Consider the following 21,948-nt stretch of genomic DNA (forward strand, 5'->3'; position numbering starts at 1 on the left):
AATAACAATAACCAGAAAAAAGCATTCCAAACATAAAGATGGGAAAAACAATAACCCCCCCTGGTTCCGGTAAGATTAAAGTCATACAGCTTTGCACATACTAAAACCACAAGAGAAAGTCTGTAACTCCCTGGAACGTCCTGGAATGTCATGACAACTTGTAACCCTTTTTGTAAAGTCATCTATAACCCTGCAGCACGTCTGTCCCCTAGAGGGCTCTCTTCTTGGTGAAGATCATGTGTCCAGGCCACTGTCCTAACCTGGGCTTGAATAAAACTGTTTTCCTTTCTCTTTAAAATTTTAAAAAATGGTTTGTTCGTTTTATGTCGACACTAGGGAATGTGTGGGTGTGTATTATTGAGGAGAGGACTGGAGGAGAAACGTGTCTCCAACCCAGAGGACCTAAAGACTGCCTTTCGGGTACAGCCAGCACCTCCCCAGCGCTGGCGGGGGCGGGGGGGGAAGGTGAGGAGGAAGGAACAGCAGGTGGCCAGGGAAGACCCCCGTGGCCCCTCTTCGTGGCTGCAGAAAGACCTGAGCGCCGGAGTTAACTAGACGGGTGGGTTCCGATCCCAGCTCCTGCAGGAAAACGTGAAGCCCTCAGCAGCCCTTGCTGAGAAAGGAGATGACTGTACCCACTTTCAGATGCCGTGGAGTTTAAACGCGCGTCGTGGATGGTGGCCAGGAACGGACTGGCAAGCAGAGGCAGTGACGTGCAAGAAACAGTCAGTGGGGACAGTGTCGCCTTAATGTCTTGTTCTGGATTTTCGACCAGAATTATCATCACCACCTATTTCTCTGGAGAAAAAGAGGGGCCAGATTTTCTGGGCGCCTGAATGTGACTCTGCCACGGGCCTGACTGTTCTGCGAAAGCAATAAAAGGAGCTTTATGGTCTCACTGAGTCCTTTGCATCCTGGAAGTGAGTTTCGCAAACGAAAACTGCGATTCTGGAGAAACTGACAGCACGATGCCCTGCCCGTTTCTAGACAGGTCTGTTTGGAGTACAGCTCTCAGCCTCCAGCCCAAGAGGGAAGCGGGTGGGAGGCCCCTCTGGGAGCCAAGAAAGGACAGGCGGACCGAGAACGGGAAACAGGAGGGGACACGGTGGTGGGGGGGGAACCACTGTGCGGGAGAAGGGGGGACACAAGCCCCCGTGGGTGTCGCTCAGGCGCCCACGGGCCAGGCCGTCCAGAGGCTCTGCCCTGCAAGGAGCCAGGACGCTGATCCGACCGGCTGCCGGGGCTTGGGGATTGACAGCAACGTGCTCTGTTCGCGCACCCCTGGGAGAGCGATGTGGCCACTTTGCAGTGCCTCAGCTTCCTCATCTGGGCGGCTGTTGGTAACACGACCCTCGTCGGGTTGTCCCGATCGAGTCCACGGTACCTCACTTCACACACAGGACAGGAGTCACGCTTCCCAGCAGCCCTCCGAGGAAGGGTCAGCGGAGTGTGTCCGGCCAGCACGCCGAGGCACAGAGAGGTCAGACAAGGCGCCACCAGGTTGCAAGCCAGACCCCGCTTTGTCGCAGAGACGCGCGCCCTCTCCACCACACGACAGGCACCACACACGTGCTCACGAGGAAGGCTGGGCGACTCGGGTCACTGAGGACCAGGAGGCCAGCAGCAGCTCCTACCTTTTTGCCTGGGTCACCTTTCAGGCCTGGGAGGCCCAGCTCCCCTTTCTCGCCCTGCGGTGAAAGATGAAACTGGGAAACACCAGATCTCAGCACCTGCCTTTTCCCCATAAGAGCAAGCGGACCTTGGGCAAAATCCCTTTTTTCTTGACCTGCTCTTGCCTTATCAGTAAACGCCAAGGTGAGGCCCAACTTGGGCGGCTGGCTGTCATTAGGGGCGAGGCACCTGTCATGACATCCCACCCTGTTCCCATCAATTCCATCTGAAGATGGTCTACCCTTTGCAGATAGATCTCTCAGTCCCTGTCCCTTTGCCACAGGTGACACACCAGAGAAGCTTGGTCCCCTACCTTCTCTCTTCCATAAACCTGGGGAAACACCCCCAAGCCCCAGCCAAGACCACCCACTGCTCCAGGGACTGAACTCCAGAGGGGGCAGCTTTGCAGGGGCACAGGAGAGGTTCGTCACTTACCTGCTCTCCTTTCTGTCCCCGCACGCCTGGAAATCCTGGAGCACCAGGGACACCTGCCTCTCCCTGTGGAAAAAACATGGCACCTCTGTCCACTCAATGCTCACTGAGGCTCCCCTGTGCGCCAGGCCATGCACGAGATGGTGCTCTCCCCTCGCTGCTCTCCTGTCCCCAAAGACTGTGGCTCAGTGGGGACGACACGGAGAGCAGAGTGGTTCTAGGGAATCTGCTCGCTGGGGTGTCTCCAAGCTTTTTCTCACTTCAGCCCATTTCATCACCAGGAACCCATTACACCTGTCTGGGCGTTTCCTCCTCCTCCTTGTCCTTTAGGACTCTGACACAATGACACCTCCTTGTCATCTTTCCCAACATTCCCCAAGTGTGAGTGAGGGGCCTCCCTCCTGCCCTCCCACCCACACCTGCATATCACCACTCACTGCACCTGGTCATTGCTCTTGGTTGATGGCTGTGAGCCCAACACAGTGAAGGATGCATAGGACATGCTGATAATCATTGGGTAAATAAATGAATGCGTGAGATGAAGGAAGTGAGCCCCCAGAGGGAACGGATACAGGCCTAGGGCATCACAATGAGAGAATGCATTGACTGAAGAATGGAATGAATGAATCAATGAATGAGAAAGAAAGAAGGGAAGAAAGAGAAGAAAAGAAAGAGAAGGAGAAAGAAAGAAAGAAAGAAAGAAAGAAAGAAAGAAAGAAAGAAAGAAAGAAAACAGACCTTGTCTCCAGGTCGGCCTGCCAGGCCCTGCTCCCCAACTTCACCCTGGAGACAGAATAACAGACATGCCGTCACGTCCCACAGACATTTGCAGAGATGGTGGTCATTCCCCCGCTGGCCCCACACGTTCACAGCAGCATCTCTGGATTCTCAGGCACGTGCATAGCAGGGTTACGGCCCGCACTCTATGCAGCCGCGCAGGCTGTGGAAACCCAAGCGCCCGGCCTCTCTGGAGGGAGGCCTTCCACACGCCTTTATAACGTCTTTCACTTCCCCCAGAGAGAACCCCTGCTAGAATCTCAGATCGCCCCGACAGAGTTTACGCAGGTGAACCCATTCATCCTGAAGCCTACAATTCAGAACAATGAGGGGCCAAAATCAGGGACTCATAGGTCCGTCCAGCTCTGAGCTGTGCTAACTGAAAGGGAGCCCAGGCCCCACGCTGGGTCCAGCGATGAGGGAGAAGCCGTTGATGAACACGTCCATGCTCACCACTGTCTTGTGGTTGCCGTTCAGACAGGCAGTCCCAGGGTTGGAGGTGGGTCAGAGCTTTCTTTGTTGGCTCCCATGCTGGGTTACAATAAAACCAAGTCTTGGGTGAAATTCTGGTAAACCAGAAAGCAAACCCCCAAACAGTTACACACTGGTTCCAGCAGATGGGATGACGTTTAGTCCTCAGCCATTAGGTTCCTAATTAGCATTTTGTGGTGGGTTGAAGAAGGAGCCACAGGCCCAGAGGGGACTGTTCCCTGATCCCAACGCATCCAGCTGCTGTGTTTCCCTATAAATCACTGACTCAAATCTGTGCGTGTGTGTGCTGGTGGGGAGGGACTGTAATCTCTAACCAACAATGCGTCTTGAGAACCATTCTGGACAATTTCTGACACCCATTACGCTATCGGCGTAGATTTCCATAAGGAAACGTGATTTTCTGATAAGTGAACGGGCACATGAATGAATGAATGATTGATTTCCGGATTTCCATGCCCATCATGGTCTCCCCTGCAGCTACGCCAGACTCAGCTGGTAGGCAAGACCTCCACCATCCCCTCGTCTCAGAGAAGAAGGTAAGAAAAAGAAAAAAGTAACCCAAAACACTGTTCAGCATTAAACAACACAGCAATATCTGATGCGGAAGGTCTGGTGCCAGCAGGGGAACTCACACTGGAGTCGCCACAGAGAAACTCTCCCCACGCTCCCATCCCCCGACTTCCCGGTGTTTACAGGCACCATCAGCGAGAACCACGCTGCCCGAGATTGTGCAAACACCTGTCACTAAAACGTGCACTTTAAATCTACCAGGACGGCAACATCCTTGCTGTGGGAATTGCTTCTCACATGCTGAGGAAGGCACTGAGGGTCTGGGTTTGCTTATAAGACGTCTTCAAGGGCTTTGGAAGCGCTTCATGAATCCGTGCCGTGAGCTCGAAGTCAAAGGCACAATGGACGGAGGACCGGGCAGCATCTTGAATTCTTGACGTGAACCCAAAAGGTCGATCCTGCAAGCCAGGGCCGTCCCCTGACAGACGCATGAGCCCGCCGTCCACCACTTATCTGTAATCTCCTTGGAAGATTTTAATCTTCGGTTGGCATTTTACCAAAATAAAGTTAACAAGACCCCAGGCCAGATCCTCTCTGAGGCTACCAAGGACGTTGTAGAAAGTACGAAAACTGTACACATTCATAGTTTTGAACTTCCCAGAGAAGTGTTTTAAACACTTTGCACTAGAAAGCGTGCAAAACCAACACGTGAGCTGGCGCAGTAGGCCTGGCTGTTTGAATCTTCCAGTTAGTGACCACGAGAAACCAAAAACACATAGGCGGGGAGACCACAGAAGTCCCTGAGGGCGCCTCTCTGAGCTCATCCCAGCACTTCCTGTGCATGATGTGATCAATGGCCACCTTCTGGGGACCCGCGTGCACAGGGGAGAGACTGCATCCGAAGCCCAGTGGACAGAGTGTGGGAATTCACACGTGTAAGCCCGGGAGGGCTCACCGATTTACAAAGTTGGGAAAATACAACACTGAAGTATGGTTCACAGCATACGATCTGCCAGGTCAAGCCAGCAAACCTGCGCAAGCGTTTTAAGTCCTTTCTGGAAAAGGGCAGAATTTCAGCCAAACACCGAAACGTGTTTTTAAGACCATGACATTCACCCCACACAGCCACCTCGGGGCGTGCATGGACACAATCCAGCAGATGACTTATGACATTTCAGGGATTTGGGGAATCCCAAACGTGAAGCTTGTGTTGCAAGCACATTGTTTAAATGCAAATGTTGCTTCTTAAAGTACGAAGGAGCACCGTCTTGTGAGTGGTAACAGGACAGCTCACGGGGGCATGAAGGTAGAGTCCTGGGAGTCTGGAATCCAGACAACAGGAGGTTTCCTGGTGGACCTCGGGAGGTTCTGTCCACATCTGAGCACGTGGGTATGCTTGATGTAGCCAGGTGCTTTCTAACCTGCTTTTTCTCCTCTGGTTTCTTTTGGTCTTCTAGAGAACGGCCACTTTATGAAAAAGCAAAGCAACGCCAGGGGCCCCGCATCTGGCCCAAGAACACCTTCCCCGGCCAGCAGGGTGATCGGGGTCCTGCGTTCCAGAGGGCAGCTGTAGAGTCAGGCCACTCCTGTGCTCTTGCTGGGCTGAGGTGACCTCCATCCTCCATGCAGAAAACCCTTACTGAGCACCTGCCAAATGCCTGACCCTGGCTGGGAACGGGCGAGCGGAGGGGACAAAGACCCAGTCACGGTTGCTGCCCTCGACTAGCTCATAGCCCAGTGAAGTGCAGGTGGGAGGGGCAGGGGCAGTGCCTGGGGCAATCTCTTGTCTCTATGGACTCCCCTAGAGCCAACGTACCTGCACCTGCACACCACACATGCACCCCACATACACTGACACATATCTCACACACACACACACACACACACACACACACACACACACACACACGCCACATGGTCTGTGCTCACTGCATTCAGAGCCCAGGCCAAATCTGAGATGTTGAGATGTTGAGCTTTGGTCCTCGAGACAAAAGGAGACTCTAGCCCAAGAGGTGGGGCTCCAAGGGCCAGCCATTCAAACGCAGCACCTGGGGTCCCCATTCCCACAGGAGGTGCCCTGTCCAAAGACACGGGAAGTGGCCTCTGCCTCCCCCACAGACCCCAGCATGCAGGGACCATGGAGCAGGGGGTGAGGGTGGGAGGTGGGGACTGGATGCCACAGACCGCATCAGCCAGGAGTAGGGGCCAGGCTTTAGGGAGCTCTGGAGGGACACCAGAGCCCCAGGAGGAGGGGAGGGGGAGGAGGGAGACAGACAGACAGACAGAGAGAAGCCCCTCTTGTTCCTCACTGCCAGGTGAGCTGGACAGTGATGAGTTCTTCTTAAGGCCACAGCTCTCCTTGAGACCCCTCAGCTACAGGTCCCCCTAGGAACCCGCTTGGCCCTCCTCCCTCTGTCCTAGGTGTGGTGTGGTCATTCCCGCTGCCTGTGTCTGTCCCGGTGGGGCCCGAGCCCCGGGGGCCACCAGACCCCAACTGCCAGACCACTCACACCGTCAACTGTGGTTCACACACAGCCTAAACACCCCATTCCGAAGAGCCCACTGGCGGGGAGGAGGCGGGGTCCATACCCTGGGGCCGGGTTTTCCAGGCAGACCGTCTTCCCCTCTCTCTCCTGGCTGCCCCTGTAAGGAATGCAGAGAGAGGTTGGCAGGAGAGGGCCAGGCTCGGGGGACACACTCAGTGCTAGTCACCGTCTGGTTCAGGAGGAGAACCACTCGTACCGGGGTGGCAGCTTGTATAACCTCTCAGATTCCACATTCCAGGCCTCTGCTTTGGGTTTGTTTTTACAGAAACATAACTGGGTAGAAAACTGTGCTTTTCTCTCACTGAGAGACTTGGGAGCACGGAAGAGGTCACATGAGCGATTCTGAGACTGCAAGATCATCGGTTAGCGCTTTCCTCCGTCGTGAAAACCAAGGGAGAAAGACGGAGAATATTTACATTAAATACCCGTGGAATGAAGTCAAATGCATGCTTATTCTGTATTTGGTTGGGAAAAAGTGGAGGTTGTAAGGTACTTATTGAAAAGGATGAAGGATGCTCCCGTAATATCGAAAGGCCGCATTTCGCGGATGGTTACGGGCATACGTGCTGAGCCTACGTGTGTTTGGTGGGAAGGTTATCAAATTCGCTCACGCAAATATTCATGCTGTGCTCTTGTAACTGTTCACCTGCAGCGTGCGAACGGGGGACTTGCTTCCCAAATTTATGATATTAACCTCTGACTCTTTTCCTAATGTTCCTACCATGATGAGCTGCACCAGAATATTTTTAAAATTAAAGTCTCTTAGGTTACAAGTATCTGAACCTTGTCCCTCCCCGCAAATACAGACGTATTCTGAACACGTCCGAGGGAAAGCCCGAGGCTTCCACATGCTTCTGTCTGGCTCAGTCACCTAAGCAGAAGTGAAGGACTTTCCCACGTCTGACCTGGTGAACCCCAACATTCCTGAGTCCTGATCCAGGCCCCAAGCCATCGGCGTATTTTAGAATTTACCAGCAATCCAACATCCCTTTCCTCCTGCGTTTTGGGCCCCAAACTCCGGCCACCCCCGTGCACACCAACCTTGGGTCCCGGCAGGCCTGGGGCTCCATTCTGCCCGTCCTTTCCAGGTGGGCCCTGGTCAAGAGAGAAAAAGCAGAGCAAAATAAGACACGTGTTTAGGGAGACTGCACCGAGTGGCTTTTGGCCAGCCGCTGGGGGCCACCCCACCTCCTCAGGGGGGCTCTCTTGCCAGTGTGCCGCCGTCTCTGTGGGACCAGGCTGGCCTACACACGCCTGATGAGGGAGACGGCCCTCACCCTCTGGCCAGCATCCGGGGTCCGGCCACTCTGGACGTGCGTGGTGGGCGAGAGGGGGCCGACGGTCCTTCACTACCTCTGCTTTCTGCTTCCCTCTCTCTTTGGGAAATCTCCACCAACATGTCCCCCCTTCCCAGTCTCCTGGGCTGGCATTCACCAAGTCTGCCTTATGCTTTCTAAGGGCCACACTGAGGGGCTCTGTGTCCTCTCCTCCCTACAGGCTGCCTCCTCCCCCAGACCTGTCCGACAGGACAGGTGGTGTTATAGGCACAGGGACAAAGAGTCCCAAGGGCTGAGGGGTGGACTCCAGGCTCAGCCCTGGTGATGGGGACACGTGGGCTTTTAACCCTCCGCTGCCTGGCTCCGCCTTCTGCTATTTAAGAGTTGTTTGCTCTTCTGATTTTCCTTGAGCCTTGAGTGGCGGACCAGGTACACACACACCCCCATGACAGAGGGAAATCCTTTCCCCTCAAGACGACACTTTACATGTCATCACTTTGGCAGCTGTAAGTGCTATTCAAAAATGATTATTATTTTAGGAAACCTGGTCATTATTCCACCAAGAGGTCTCCTGACACCCAAATTAAGATTCTCTTATTTCCTGGTGTCTCTAGTCTGGGCTGGCGGCCTATTGGGAGGGCAGCCCCGCCTCCCCAGAGCAGGGGTCGCAGGAGTCAAGGCCCTTGGAAGGGCAGGAGGGGAGCTCACCTGGCCTCCGTGGAAGTACGAGCTCAGGGAGGAGCAAACACTGAATCCAGAAGTAGCACCCCAAACTCTCAGTGGCCATAACCTCCCCCCTCGACACCCTCCGTGCCTTCAAATACTTTTTCCTCTGCCTATGACTCTCTCTCCTCCTCTGAACGTTCAAACCAACACACATACTTTTTGACAAGCCCATTAGATCAGGTGTGATTGTTAAAGTGTTTGAGCTTTCAGGGGCGCCTGGGTGGCGCAGTCGGTTAAGCGTCCGACTTCAGCCAGGTCACGATCTCACGGTCCGTGAGTTCGAGCCCCGCGTCAGGCTCTGGGCTGATGGCTCGGAGCCTGGAGCCTGTTTCTGATTCTGTGTCTCCCTCTCTCTCTGCTCCTCCCCCGTTCATGCTCTGTCTCTCTCTGTCCCAGAAATAAATAAAAACGTTGAAAAAAAAATTTAAATAAAGTGTTTGAGCTTTCAGGGGACACTGCCACGTGAGGAAAAAGTCTACTGGTGACGCTGCCATTAACTGTGTGTTCGTGAATGTGTGCCGGTCACGCTGCAACGGAGCAGGTGTTCTAGGTGTGGATCAGTTCACCCCCGAGTGTGCATCACACCCCTGCATGGACGGCCCACATCCTAGGGGATTCAGCAGAGCTGAGAACGCGGACATCCCAGCCATCACGGTCCCTGCTGCCTGGGGGACCTCCATCCACAGCCACCGACGGACCTGCCAAAGGTCCAAGGGGCACTGCCGCCGGGTGCTATGCGGTCTGATTCAGCTCCATCACCTTGGCTGCGTCCGGATCCCCGCCAGGGCTGTGGGTTCTGCTGGCTTCCCCACCCCCCGGCCCACGAAGGAGAGAGAGAAAACTACTTGTAAGGAAATCCCTTCCAGTGGAGCTGAGGCCTCCCTGAGGGTCCTCTACGCGTCTATGAGGATGATCGTGCCGTCACAAGGTGTCACAGGCTCACAGGCCACACCTACCACGGGGCGCTGAGGAGCTCAGGGCCAGAACTAGGAGATACACCCAGCTTTAATGGCACACCCGTTACGGGAGTGAAGATGTTAAGGTTTCTGAGCCCCATCCTCGGGGCTTAAAAGGCAGGAGGGAGCCTCCAGATCCCCAAGATCTTCTGAGTTTGGGAGTGAGGAAGGGCAGTCAGGATGAGGACAGGAAGCATTCAGCCACTGTCTTTATTTATGTTCCCCCTGGTAGGTATCTCTTAGGGACAAGAAGTCACTTTAAACAGCCTTCAGGAGCCTCCAGGTAATGAGAAGAAAGGTGGTGGCCTGGGGAGAGGGAGCCCCAATCTGCACCCTGGCTGGGGGACCCTGGGGCCGCAATCCCAGGAGACTGAGTTCGTGGAAGGCACCACAGCAGGAAGGGGCCAGGGGAGGAAAGGGCGCAGCAACTGGCCAGCAGACCTGGAGGCACCCAGCCATCCCAGCATAGACCAATGGAATCCAGGGAAGCGTGGGGGCAGGGACGACCCCGGGGAACTCACCGCCTGCCCGGGGTGCCCAGGTTTTCCTGGGAAGCCGATCTCTCCAGGTAAACCCTGAGAAGGGAACCACATGGGAACAGTTAGTCTGGCCTCTCTGGAGCATCAGAGACTTTCCCCAGTGCCTCTCCTGGCCGGGCCCCAGGCGCCTGGCTCTGACAAGGATGCACAAGGCTGCATAGACTTCAGGGCATCTGAGCGTGCTTAGTGCGGGCCACTGTGAAACACACAATTGTCACACCGTGTCTGGCCTGCAGTCAGAAGCCACCACATTGGCTCTTAGCAGGTGGGACGGGTGGAAAGCCCTCGCTGGTTGCTGGGCCGGCCCCACCCCCACCCTCTGCCTACAGGGGCATTTTCCCTGCTGCACAGCAAGTGTGTGTGGGGAGCGTGTTGACCTGTGTCTACCCCGGCCCTCTGGCTGCCTCAGCACCAAATCACGAACTAGTAAAAGGCACCCGAATGGGCACCCCCACACTAATGTACCTCCATCCATGTGTCTGTCTCTAGAAGCAGCCAACCAATGTGCTCCAAGAGCTCAAGAGGTATTTCTAGACTAATCTAAGGGTCTGAAGGCCCAGAGGCTGGGGTCCTCCTTGTTTATGCCTTTGCTCTCCTCTTCGATGAAGGACAAACAGATGGCCACACATAAAGATGCTCCTGGTTCCCATGGGCCATGAACTCTGTACCTAAGCGCCCCTGTAGGGGAAAATCAAAGCCAGTCTTACCGGGGGGCCTCCGGGTCCTGGGGGACCGGGGACGCCAGGTGGTCCTGGAGGGCCCTGGAAAGAAAAAGTAAAATGTGGGTGACAATCTTGCATGGAGCAGTCTCCTGGTGACGATATCCTTTGAGAGGGGAGGAGGGAAGGGGACACAGTGACCAGCTGTCTTAGTAATGCTTTAGTTTTCAAACAAACAAGGAACAAAAGCAAAAAAGAAAAGGTCTGAAATAAAATTTGCAAAATGTTGACATCTCTTATATTTGGGGCGATGCGTATATAACTATTATATTATCTATTCCATCTCAAGCACTTGAGCATTTAAAATAAACACATGAACGCACTTGCACGCTTCTACGTACACACGCATTGGGTCAAGCATTACCGAAGATCTTGAAGGACAGTGGTTCCCGAGCATCAGTCAGCATGGAATCACCAAGGGTGGGTGACGTGAGCCTCCTGTCCCAGCCCCTCCCCCCGATTCTGTAGGTCTGGGGTGGGGCCACAAACGGGTACTCATGAAAGCTCCCCCCACAATTCTCTGCAGACCAGTCTGGACACCCACTCTCCAGCTTCCATTCTCCATTCCCTCGCTTACACTTGGGACACCTGTGGCCAGGAACAGACGCAGGGAGGGAAGTGCTCCACAAGCAGAACAGAATCACAAGCCAGGGCTCCAGCCTGGATTAAATGCTCCCTCCTCCATGCTCAAGGCCAGTGTAACCGTGTCCATCGGACTCACATGCCCTGTGAGGCAGAGGCCCCTCTTGCTCCCTCTGCATCTCTCACAGGGACCACTGCAGGACGTGGCATACAGCAGGTGCTCAATAAATGCTTGAAGAAGTCTACTGAATTTAAGGGGCACTAAGAAGAGGGGCCTGTGCATCCAGGGAGAATGATGCCATATCGCCACTAGAGGGCGATAAATACTAACAAATGGCAAGGGCTGCTGCTCCCGTGGACTGTTCCCTTTCCTGCCACTGGGGGCGCACGCGAGTCAGCAATGGGCACAGAAACGGAATTTTTGGTGCATCGGCACCTAGCTGTCCCTGTACCTGCTCAGTCGTGGTGTGTCTTTGCGGGTGGCATCTACTTTGGTTGGGAGATGTGTGCTTGGAGCAGACACAACTGAGGGGCCCGGCAGAGCGGGATGGTGGCCTGGGCAGGGTCCTCCCTGCAGGATGAGGGCCGGGGGAATGCACCGAGAAGGCTCGTGGCCCCACCCCTACAGCCATTCAGACCCACCACCCGGCTGAGCCAATTCAGCTCCGCTCGCCTCTTGGCCAAGCGAGAGTCCTGCAGGTGACTGTCCCAGGACCACCCTCCAGAAGGCACGTTCCAGGTGACCCTGCTTCAGCATGACCTCTGGGGTTCTCACGCCCCCTCACCACCAGCACACAGCTTCTCTGAGGCCCCTCCTGACCCCACATAGCACCGCCTCTGCTCGAAATCTGGGAATGTTAGTCTTCTTCCCTCCTTACACACCAGGGGCAGTGATGGCCCCTGGAGCATTTCGTGCTCTTTCCAACATTCCAGAAAGTTCCAGAAAACTGGCCTCCTGACAAGCTCATTCCTCTGACCCTGTGTCCCCTTCCTCCTTTGTGTCTTGCAAACACCCCTCAGGATGCTGCCATCCCACAGACTGTTGGAGTAAGAGGATTGTTCATGATCATCTACTGGAAATTAAACCTCCTTATTTGACAATAATGAAAACTGAGACCCAGAGAGGGTAAGCACCCCCACTAAAGCCACACAGCCATCATCTCCAGAGGATCCTTGACAGGCCGGCTGCTGCAGAATCACCCAGAAAGCTTGTCATAAATAGAGTATGCGGGCCCCTTGTTTGGACTCTGAGACAGGTCTGGGCCAAGCGCAAGGGGACAGTGACTTTGGAAACACTCTCCCAGTAACCCTGAAGAGCTGCCATGTCTGGGAATCACACTCCATGTTCACCGTAATGGTGAAAATACCAGAAGCACAAGGAAAGAAGCAGGGATCCATAGGAGAAAGCAGAAAACACGGAAGTGGAAGAAGGGCCTAGGGAGGGGCCACTCCCGCTCGGTGTTCCCTCTGCCCTGCACTTTACACACTGTATCTCGTTTCTGTCCTCCAGGAATCCTACGAAGTGGGTCTGTTCCACTGTACTTTATACAGGAAGAACAGGACCTTGGGAGGGAAAGTTGACAGGAGACAAAGCCGGCATTCAGACGCGAGGACCCTGGTTCCGTCATCCCTCCTCCCTGTACCCACCCCTGCAAAGTGTCTGCACAGCTTGGGGATGTGGGTCTGAGCTCTCGGTTCCAACCCCAGTCACCCCTTGGATGGTGTTCTCCTGAAAGACTGTGTGTGTGTTAAGTGGGACCAGAACTTTCCATACAGGCTCAACTGGGTCTGTTCCACCTCCTTTGTAGGGACCCACAGCACCTGGTTCACTGCTGTGCACACAGTAGGGGCTTAATAACAACCTGTTTGAGGTTGCACACTCAGGTAAAAGAGCAAAATCCTACACAGTAATTAAACTCTATAGCAGCCACTTAAAAGAGACAGAGAAGCCGGAAGCAGTGGGCATGGCTGACAGAGGGTCTGGGGACCCATTTCCAGCAGGGAAGGGGGTGGGCCACTGGCCCCAGCCTCCTCTCACTGACAAGGAGCGTCTTGTGTGTACAGATGAGAAACACGTGGTGGGGAGAGGGGACAGCAGTCAGGACGGAATGCCAGCCAGACAGCCGCTGGTGCCCATGGACGCTGCTCGGAGGGCCTCACCGTGCCTTCAACAGCCATGCAGGGACACGCGGCTCTTCTCAGAGCTGCCGCCTGGCCTCAGCTCTAATGTCCACATTCTGGAAGGGCTGCGATCAGCCTCCTCCAGGGGCCCAGACACCTCACGCAGAGCAGACGTCCATTGTGGCGAAAACTGAGATGGTTTTGGATACAGCCTCTGGCGAGCCACAGGGTCAGTGGGGCAGGAGCCGGGCCTGGGGAGGACCTGGGCATAGGCCAGGGATGGCCATTCCTACCTTAATATATATGGCCCCATGGTCCCCGTCTATTTCAAGTCCCTACACTTGGGGTCCTGTTAATCCTTGAGGAAGCAAATGGAACCCATACCTGCTGGCTCCCAGCCATACGGCAAGTTCCTTTCTTTATGAAGGTCCAGCACCCTGGTCTCTAAGGTGGGATCCTGAGGCCTACACTGCTCAAATCAAACAAGCTAAGGCAAGACCAGGAGCCCAGCGCCACCCCATGGCTGGGAGTTTTATTACTATCTTGGCCTCCTGCCTGGGCACCAGCCCCAGCACAGAAGTCTGAGTCAGTGTGAAGGGCTAGTCAGATGGTGGCAGGGCCCCTCGGGGAGAACAGGGGTGAGGCGTGGCAGTGGTCCCCACCTGGGCTTTAGCCGTGGAGACAGCAAGGACTGGTGTGACTCGGGGTATGTTTTGAAGGCAGAGTGGGCGAAATTTAACCACAGTTAGGGTGTGTGACGGGAAAAGGTAGGTCGAGGACCTGACTGTGCTTGCCCAACACAGGCGGGTAGGTGTGGCGCCACTGCCCAGATGGGGAGCACTGGGGAGGAGCACAGTGGAGGAGAAGGCGGCCTCGGTAGTTCTTTAGGAGGACGTTAGGTGTGTGAGGCCGGGCAGCACCCCAGTGGAGCCTCCGTGCGGCAGGGACCCAGGGGAGTCTTGTGGGGGGCCGAGATCTGTGCATGGTCTGTGCCCGGAGGGTGGGCAGAACCGGGGCCCTGCATGAGATCCCGCGAGAGGCGGCGGATGGGACCCTCCGGTTCTTTCAGGACATGGAAAGACGAGGAGGCAACAGGCAGGCCCAGACCCAGCAGCCAGACTATAGGAGGAGAACAAGGTGTGAGCTGCCAGAAACCGGAAGGAGAGCCATCATCTGGGAGGTGGAACTGACCTCTCCTTGGCCAGCTGTCAGGCAGCCCTGGCCCGGACAGGAGCTGGGCTGGTGGCGAGTCGAGAAGAACGCGGACGTGCTTGAACTCAGGAGACGGGGAGTCGCGTGAGGAAGGGCCGCTTGGAAAACCACTACTCACGTCCCTTCTTCGGGAAACCATGGGAGGTGTCTTAGACCCGCACAGGGTTTCTGACCAAGGGCAGAACTTCCTGTCTGCTATTTGTTTTAGTCTTTACTGGAGCGCCTGGGTGGCCCGGTCGGTTGAGCGTCCACCTTCGGCTCAGGTCACGATCTCACAGTCCGTGGGTTCGAGCCCCGCGGCAGGCTCTCTGCTGACGGCTCGGAGCCTGGAGCCTGCTTCCGATTCTGTGTCTCCCTCTCTCTCTGCCCCTCCCCCGTTCATGCTCTGTCTCTGTCTCTCAAAAATAAATAAATATTTACAAACTTCTAAAAAATGTTTTATTTATTTATTTTGAGAGCGAGAGCGCGCACACTAGCGGAGGAAGGGCAGAGAGAGAGGGAGAGAGAGGATCCCAAGCAGGCTCCAGGCTCAGTGCAGAGCCCGATACAGGGCTCAAACCTACGAACCGTGAGATCATGACCTGAGCTGAAATCCAAGAGTCGGAGGCTCAACCGACTGAGCCACCCAGGGGCTCCTCCTGTCTGCTATTTCAGCATTTGAATTAAAGACCATAAGTTACGTTATTTTAAACTGAAACTCTCTGACTATTGATACCTTTACTAATGGTAGCCATGATGGTATACAGAGATTAAAAAATAGGGTTTTGGTCTAGGATGGGCCGGGCCGAGTGCTAGGTTGCCTCACACTCCCTCAGTGGCCTAAGGCAACACACTTTGCCTCAGTGCCTCAGTCTCCACGGCTGTAGCAGAAAGGCTGCAAGCACCCCCGCCCCTCCCTGCCCCGCCAGCTGCCGCGTACATGAACGAGGGTGCGCGAGCTAGCCCAGCACACTGGGGGCCTTCCCAGGCACTCTCTTCTCTTCACTCTCTTCTCCTTTTGTCATTAATAAAAATATACAGATAGGGGCGCCTGGGTGGCGCAGTCGGTTAAGCGTCCGACTTCAGCCAGGTCACGATCTCGCGGTCCGGGAGTTCGAGCCCCGCGTTGGGCTCTGGGCTGATGGCTCGGAGCCTGGAGCCTGTTTCCGATTCTGTGTCTCCCTCTCTCTCTGCCCCTCCCCGTTCATGCTCTGTCTCTCTCTGTCCCAAAAATAAAATAAACGTTGAAAAAAAAATTAAAAAAAAAACAAAAACAAAACCAAATAACCAGTTAATCTAATTGTTCCTGAGAGTAACAAGTCAGCCAACAGACTTAAATGCGAACAACACAATGATGGCTGTTTTAATTGTTACCAACGAGAGCGACTAAGGAGCAACTACTGATAAAACGCACCAATCCGCCTAATTATTATTAATGAAACAGCATCTGAGCCTTCGAATACGATGGTGATTAAGCAGCTAATTAACGTGCGCGGTAATTGCGATGATGACACAAACATAACCAATTAGTCTAATTATCATTAATAAAGGAGTGGGAAGTCGTTCTTCTCAATAACCACCTAGTTCCCATTGGTACAGCTTGACGGAGTTGGATGGGATCTGAAGATGCGTGAAGATTCCTTGCATGAATTAGCACAGCAATCACCCTACTTGAGTGATTTGTTTTGGGGGGGGGGTTGTTCATAATTTGAGAGTCCTCCCCTCAGGATGGGTCCACCCGGGGCAAAGCCATAACGACTACCTACCGCAGCAGATTTCTGTGTAGAGGCCAAGGCCCACAGCATCCCCGGTCCTCTGTGGGGTCGGCCCCGCTCCTGGCTACCAGTTCAGGGGACATCTGTCCGTCCTCACTGCCACCCCATGCAACACTGCCTTCGCAAACACCAACCAGACGAGACAAAGACTTCCGTTTTTCCTAAACGGCTGCCAGGATACGGGAGCCACCACCCATGATGTCAGGAATGTGTCTATTTATTCTAAAACATTCCAGCAGGTGGAATTTTTCATCCTGAAAAAGAGGCACCAAAAGCATCTTCGGGATGCCAGCCGCCCTGGGGCCTCACTTACTCTGAGGCTGCGGTTCTGGCTCATCCCATTCTCCACAGAGCTAATTAAACTCTGAGCTCAGTTTCCTTAGATTTTAAATGAGATCCACCTTCTTTCCTCACATGTCATTGTAAGGAATAGTCGCAATTCTATACAAACGCTAAAGAGAGCGTCTGACAAAAGCAGGAAGAAACAGACTTGATCTCCCTTCCTTCTTCCCATCAGAGCCAAAAACTCTACAACAGAATCAATGCGGATTCTCAGATCAGCGTAGGAGCCACCTCTGGGCCCTGAGAGAGGCTGACGGCCTCCCCTTTCTCCCAGAATTCGGGTCCCTCTACCTGGAGGGCCTCTCTGCCCCACTAACCCGTGGTTCCTCCGGGCGCGCACAGTGGCTACCTAGATGTCACAGCCCCTTCTGATTCACAGAACTGCATCTGGCACACAGTGGGTACTTCATACCCATCGAACGGAGGACTCCGCTGAACGAGGAGGAACCTTGGCCGTTGGTGGAGAGGGAGGGCTGAATTAGGGGACACAGCCAGAGACCCACCACAGCAACGCTGCCTCTTGGTTTGGGCGTGGTTGGCTGGGACACAGCTTAGTGTCCATCGGGTGGCGATCTGGTCAATGGTGCCAGGCGATCCCTCTCTAGGCTCCACACTATGTGGTTCTGCACCACTGAGATCCCTGGATGGATCAGAGCGCCCTACTTCCGGGGAAACGCCTGCTGTGGAAAGCAGGATTGTTTTTACGTGAATGGCATCCAGCTCCATACCTGGCCATTCGGTAAACATTCGACGAATGGAACGGATTGCAAAATTAAAAGTGAAAGAAAGAAATCTATTTTCTGAGGTAGCAAAAAAGAAAAAAAAAGAAAGTTGTAGGCAGGGGAAAAAACTGTAGCTTCAAGGAATTTGATGGTGCAGCACGTACGGCCAGTATTTGAAATACACAAGCTTTGCTCACTGGAAAGGAAGGTAATAAAACAAATACAAAAAGCACTCTATTTTTCACTATTAACATCAAAATGCCACAGCGAATGCGGAATCTTTAGAAGACCATGAATTATGATTGATTTTACATTCCCTTATGGCGTGCCATATCTGGCCCGAAAGGGAGGTGCTGAAATGAAGTGTGAGAAGGCGTGCAAGGCACCCATCACTCATCAGGACACTTTACATGTCAGCGAGCAGTGAAAGCTGGTTTCGGACGCGCAGTGGGCACCTTCTCCAGCGTGGATGCCTGACAGATGGAGGGAGAGGTCCAGTAACAGGTGGGCGCTAAAACCCACTGCTTTCCTGCGGCTCACGGAGGAGCCAGAGGGAGGCTGACTGACTCTGCACGCGCCCTGCTCACTGCCACCACGGCCACAGAGACAGCGTCCCCACCTGGTGCTCCCAGGGGACCACAAGTGACTGCACATGTGTGGGGGCGGGGAGCTGGAGAAAGCATAGGGCCAGAGGATGTCCCACCAGAGAGGAGTCCGAAAGACCGAAGGAGTCAGGGGGGCGAGGAGGAGGAGGGGTCATCCAGGGAGTGAGACAGCACAGCAGAGTGTGAAGGGGGCCCTGACCCCATCACTTTACAGATGGGTAAACTGAGGCCCGCAGAGGGGGAGGGAGCTGGCCAATGTCACAGTGTGTTGGAAGTCAGACACAAACCAGAGCTCGGGTCTGTGGCCTCCTGGAGTAGCGTGCCATTTGGGTTGTCCTGGTCCCTCGGCTGAGCCCCTTCCGATTCTGAATTCACGGTCCAGCCACCCCTCCCCCCCCCCCCCCCCCCCCCCCCCCGCTCAGTACCGGGAGCTCCAGCCCAACACGGGCCTATCCACACCTGCACATGGGTCATGTCCTGCAGAGCTGAGGCCCTGCCGGGAAGGCCCCTCCTCCCCACCTGTCTGGCCAGCTGCATGAGCTCCATCATGGGGCACCTCGTGCAGGGTGCGGCTGGCTGGTGGGCGTCACTGTGTCGCCGCGGCCTGCCCTCCAGCGGCCGAAATTTCTCTGGGGGAGCAGACAGTGGCCATTCTCCTAGCACAGGGATGGGAGGCCGGGGGAGCAAGGGGAGACCAGAGGACCCAGGACCCACCAAGCGTTCTCTCTGATGAGGTGACCATCCAAGACTGTGGTGACCAACCTCGGAACTGCCACCCAATTGCTTCTTCAACCAGAGGAAGCAGGACTGCTAGGGACCAGAGGGCAAAGGCGGTAGTTACCTGCGGCCCCAGCAATCCAGGGGTTCCCGGCGGGCCCACTTCTCCTTTCTTCCCCTGAGGACAAAAGAAGAAGCCGAAATTAACAGCAGGCAGGTAATGCCCAGAACCAATGCAGTAACGTCTCAGAGGACATTTCCATCTGGATTTCTCAAACCCCCCACCTGGCGGGATGGCCTCCAGAGAGAAGTGGTTTGGGATTGGGGCAGAAGACTCAGGCTCTGGGGTGATGGAGGCTCAGCACTGGATCCCAGCTCTGCAACGTAGATGGCTTTGGTAACACACAGCCCCAAGGTTACAAGGTACAGAAAGGGACCCTTCAGAAGGATCTCCTTATCCTGCCATCGGCCACTCCGTTCCTTTCCTTGAAAGCAGCTAATCCCACCAGATGTTGGCTCATCTTTGCAGAGGCATTTTGTGTGTAGACAAGCAACACACACACACACGCACTCACGAGTGCCCACACACATGTGCACATGTTCCCTTGTTCCTCCCCTTCTTTCTGTTTATGAACCATAACTGTAGCAAATCACTCAATCTGCTGGTAACTGCTGGTTTCCCCTGAGCAGCTGACTCTGGCTCATCCTGTATCCGCATGTGGACAGTCACCCTGATGTGCCCACAGCTATGGAATGTCCACAGGAAGGGTGAAACGGACACACGGACAGGTAGGTCATTACGGCCTTTTCTGATTGGCTGCTGTTACAGTCCAGGCTATTGTCACGACTCCAGTGGGTCATCTTGGGGGGCTGACCTGCCTCATTAAACCTGGGAGTCTAGCCCTGTGTATAGGGGTAAGGGGTGTTCTGGTTGGTTTACTGCATAGGACACAGGGTATATATTATGTAAGCGGGCATCTGAATGATGGAACCATGGACTTTTCGTTTTCCTCCTTAGTTTCCCTCAGGAAGTCAGAACACCCAGGTAAGGCCTCGTCCTTGCCTTGGTCTGTGCCCAGGCCAGCCCCAGTGGTGGCCCCCGCCCCCACCCCCCTGCCTGCTCTCCCTCCTCCCCGTGTTCCATGAGCCCTCAGTGCCTGTGAAGTCCAGGATACCGTCTCCCCAGCCCCCACCTCTCAGAAGTGGCCCCTCCCCCAGGGCTGTGGGTCACATGGTGAGTCAGTGCCTCCAAGGGGCTGTTGCGGGGTCTCAGGGACGCAGCTCTGTTCAGGCTCGAGGATTTTACGGTTGCACAGAAGTCTGGGTGAGCTGGGAGGGAATGTTCTTTCAGGAGCTTCAAGTCCTAAAACCAGAGTCTCCCAACCTCGACTTAGCCCACTGGGATGGAGGCCGAGATCCAGGTCTGCGGCTGTTTCCTGTGTATTCATCCGCACGCTCCCGCTGCTCCGTGCCAGACCCGCAGGTCCTGCCGGGGCTCGGCCAACGCCTCAAGAGCTCGCGGTTTCGCAGGAAGGCCTACCTGAGCCCCTGGGACTAAACACTCCCAATAAGCACAGGTGCACAGGGCACCCGGAACTTGTAGGTCTGCCGCAAGGTCTTGGGAGGACTTCCTGGAGGAGGTGCTGAGGTAGCACTGAAGGGGGACATTAGAGTATCCCAGTGGGACACACATTCAGTGCAGGGGACAGAGCAGGCAAGTGGGAGCAGGGCCTCGGCAGAGCCTTGACGTGATCTTGACGGAAGGCTACAGGGCAGGGGAGTGGCAAACGAGGTCAGCAGGGGTCAGGAAGAGTGTCGGTGCCCTGCACCAAGGGGAGCGGCCCAAGGGGCCAAAGATGCCGAGTAAGGACACCACGGGGTCCGGTTTGTGCTGGCGCTGGAAGCAGCAGGAAGGACGGAGCGAGGGGCCAGTCTGTTCCTGGAGCTCACCATGGCCACACCACCGCGGGCCCGCCTCCACTGTCACCTCCGCGCCAGCCTGGGGGCCTCCTGGACCATCCTCCTCACGCCTGACCTTACGCTTCCCCTTTCCCGCCATCCCCCCCAAGGTCACCAGAACCACATTCTTAGAGCAGAACTCAGGTCTGCTTCACAGTGCAACACTTCTCAGAGCAAACTGGGAGGCCCTCTCCTCCTTTCCAGAACTGCATTCCCGCTCCCTGCATGGCTCATTTCCTCAAACTCTCTTCCTTGTCCAGCCACGCCAGTGCCCTCCTCCAGGAAGAATGCGCCAAGCTCAACGCCACCCCCCCCCTCCCCCACGCCAAGCTCAACGCTCCCACCTCCACGTCTTCTGCCCGCTCTTGCTCCTGCCCGGCACACGGGCTCCCCAGGCATCCACGCGGTCTCTGCTCCAAGCCCCTCTTGTCCACGCGGTCTCTGGCCAGCCCAACCCAAACCACCCTGCCACCAGCTCTCACTTTCTTTGTGCTGCTGCTGGATACACCGCTGACAGATGCATTTGGTCACTGCCTGCCCACCTGCCCGAACTGGGGTGCCAGCCTCCCAGAAACAGGGCCTGGCTCTGCTCTTGTGCAGTGCTCTGCCCGGGGGCCCAGAACACTGCCTGCCGCATGGTGGCGACTCAGGAAACACTTGCGGGCTGGATACACAACGCCCTTCAGGACTGACGTGGTCTTGAGCCCAGACAACGGCCGGGAAACAGCCCTGGTGGGGAGAGGGGGAGGGGGATGCACAAGGATAGGAAGACACAAGCTGGATGGACATCTGCAGACTTGCAGAGAGAGCAGGCTGACCGGGCTCAGGAGCCCCAGATCCATACCCCCTGAGCCACGGAACACATCAGCTCGGAGGTGCAGCGAGGACTAGGTCGGGATGCGTTTCTCGACACTTGTCAGGGAGAATTCAAAATGCGGTCCTGGACACCTTCAGAAATGAGCCAGGCCTGGAGGCATTTGTCTGGGCCTCCGTCCGATCCTGCTCTGATGAATGCAGACATCAGGGGGCTGGTCACAAGAGAGCGAAGAGCTGCCAGCTCCCCTCCCTCGGGGAATGGAAAGCAGACATCTTCCATTTGGTATCGAGACAGGCACCCCTCCACTTGCTGGCAGGTTATTCCACCGAGAGTCACCGGTTATTTACAAGATGAATAAACCATTTTCCCTCAAGGTCGGCGGAATGGCCTGGTGAGCAGTCATCAGAATTCAGAACCCAGGCCCGCAAAGTAACTCTGTGCAGAGGAAAGGCTGAAATGGAGAATCGGATCA

At 55.2% G+C, this 21,948-nt stretch overlaps 1 protein-coding gene across 1 annotated transcript in view; it reads right to left on the bottom strand.

The window, feature by feature from the left end:
* COL22A1 (collagen type XXII alpha 1 chain) overlaps positions 1 to 21,948 on the bottom strand; it is a 235,627-nt gene that overhangs the window by 102,742 nt on the left and 110,937 nt on the right. The window contains exons 21-28 of the mRNA XM_047841976.1: positions 18,825 to 18,878; positions 10,634 to 10,687; positions 9,909 to 9,962; positions 7,470 to 7,523; positions 6,472 to 6,525; positions 2,842 to 2,886; positions 2,107 to 2,169; positions 1,635 to 1,688 (exon numbers count right to left, since the gene is read on the bottom strand). Of these exons, the coding sequence (XP_047697932.1) occupies positions 1,635 to 1,688; positions 2,107 to 2,169; positions 2,842 to 2,886; positions 6,472 to 6,525; positions 7,470 to 7,523; positions 9,909 to 9,962; positions 10,634 to 10,687; positions 18,825 to 18,878 (432 nt within the window). The remainder of the gene's footprint in view (positions 1 to 1,634; positions 1,689 to 2,106; positions 2,170 to 2,841; positions 2,887 to 6,471; positions 6,526 to 7,469; positions 7,524 to 9,908; positions 9,963 to 10,633; positions 10,688 to 18,824; positions 18,879 to 21,948) is intronic.

Source organism: Prionailurus viverrinus, chromosome F2, assembly GCF_022837055.1.
Source record: "Prionailurus viverrinus isolate Anna chromosome F2, UM_Priviv_1.0, whole genome shotgun sequence".
Classification (NCBI taxonomy): domain Eukaryota; kingdom Metazoa; phylum Chordata; class Mammalia; order Carnivora; family Felidae; genus Prionailurus; species Prionailurus viverrinus.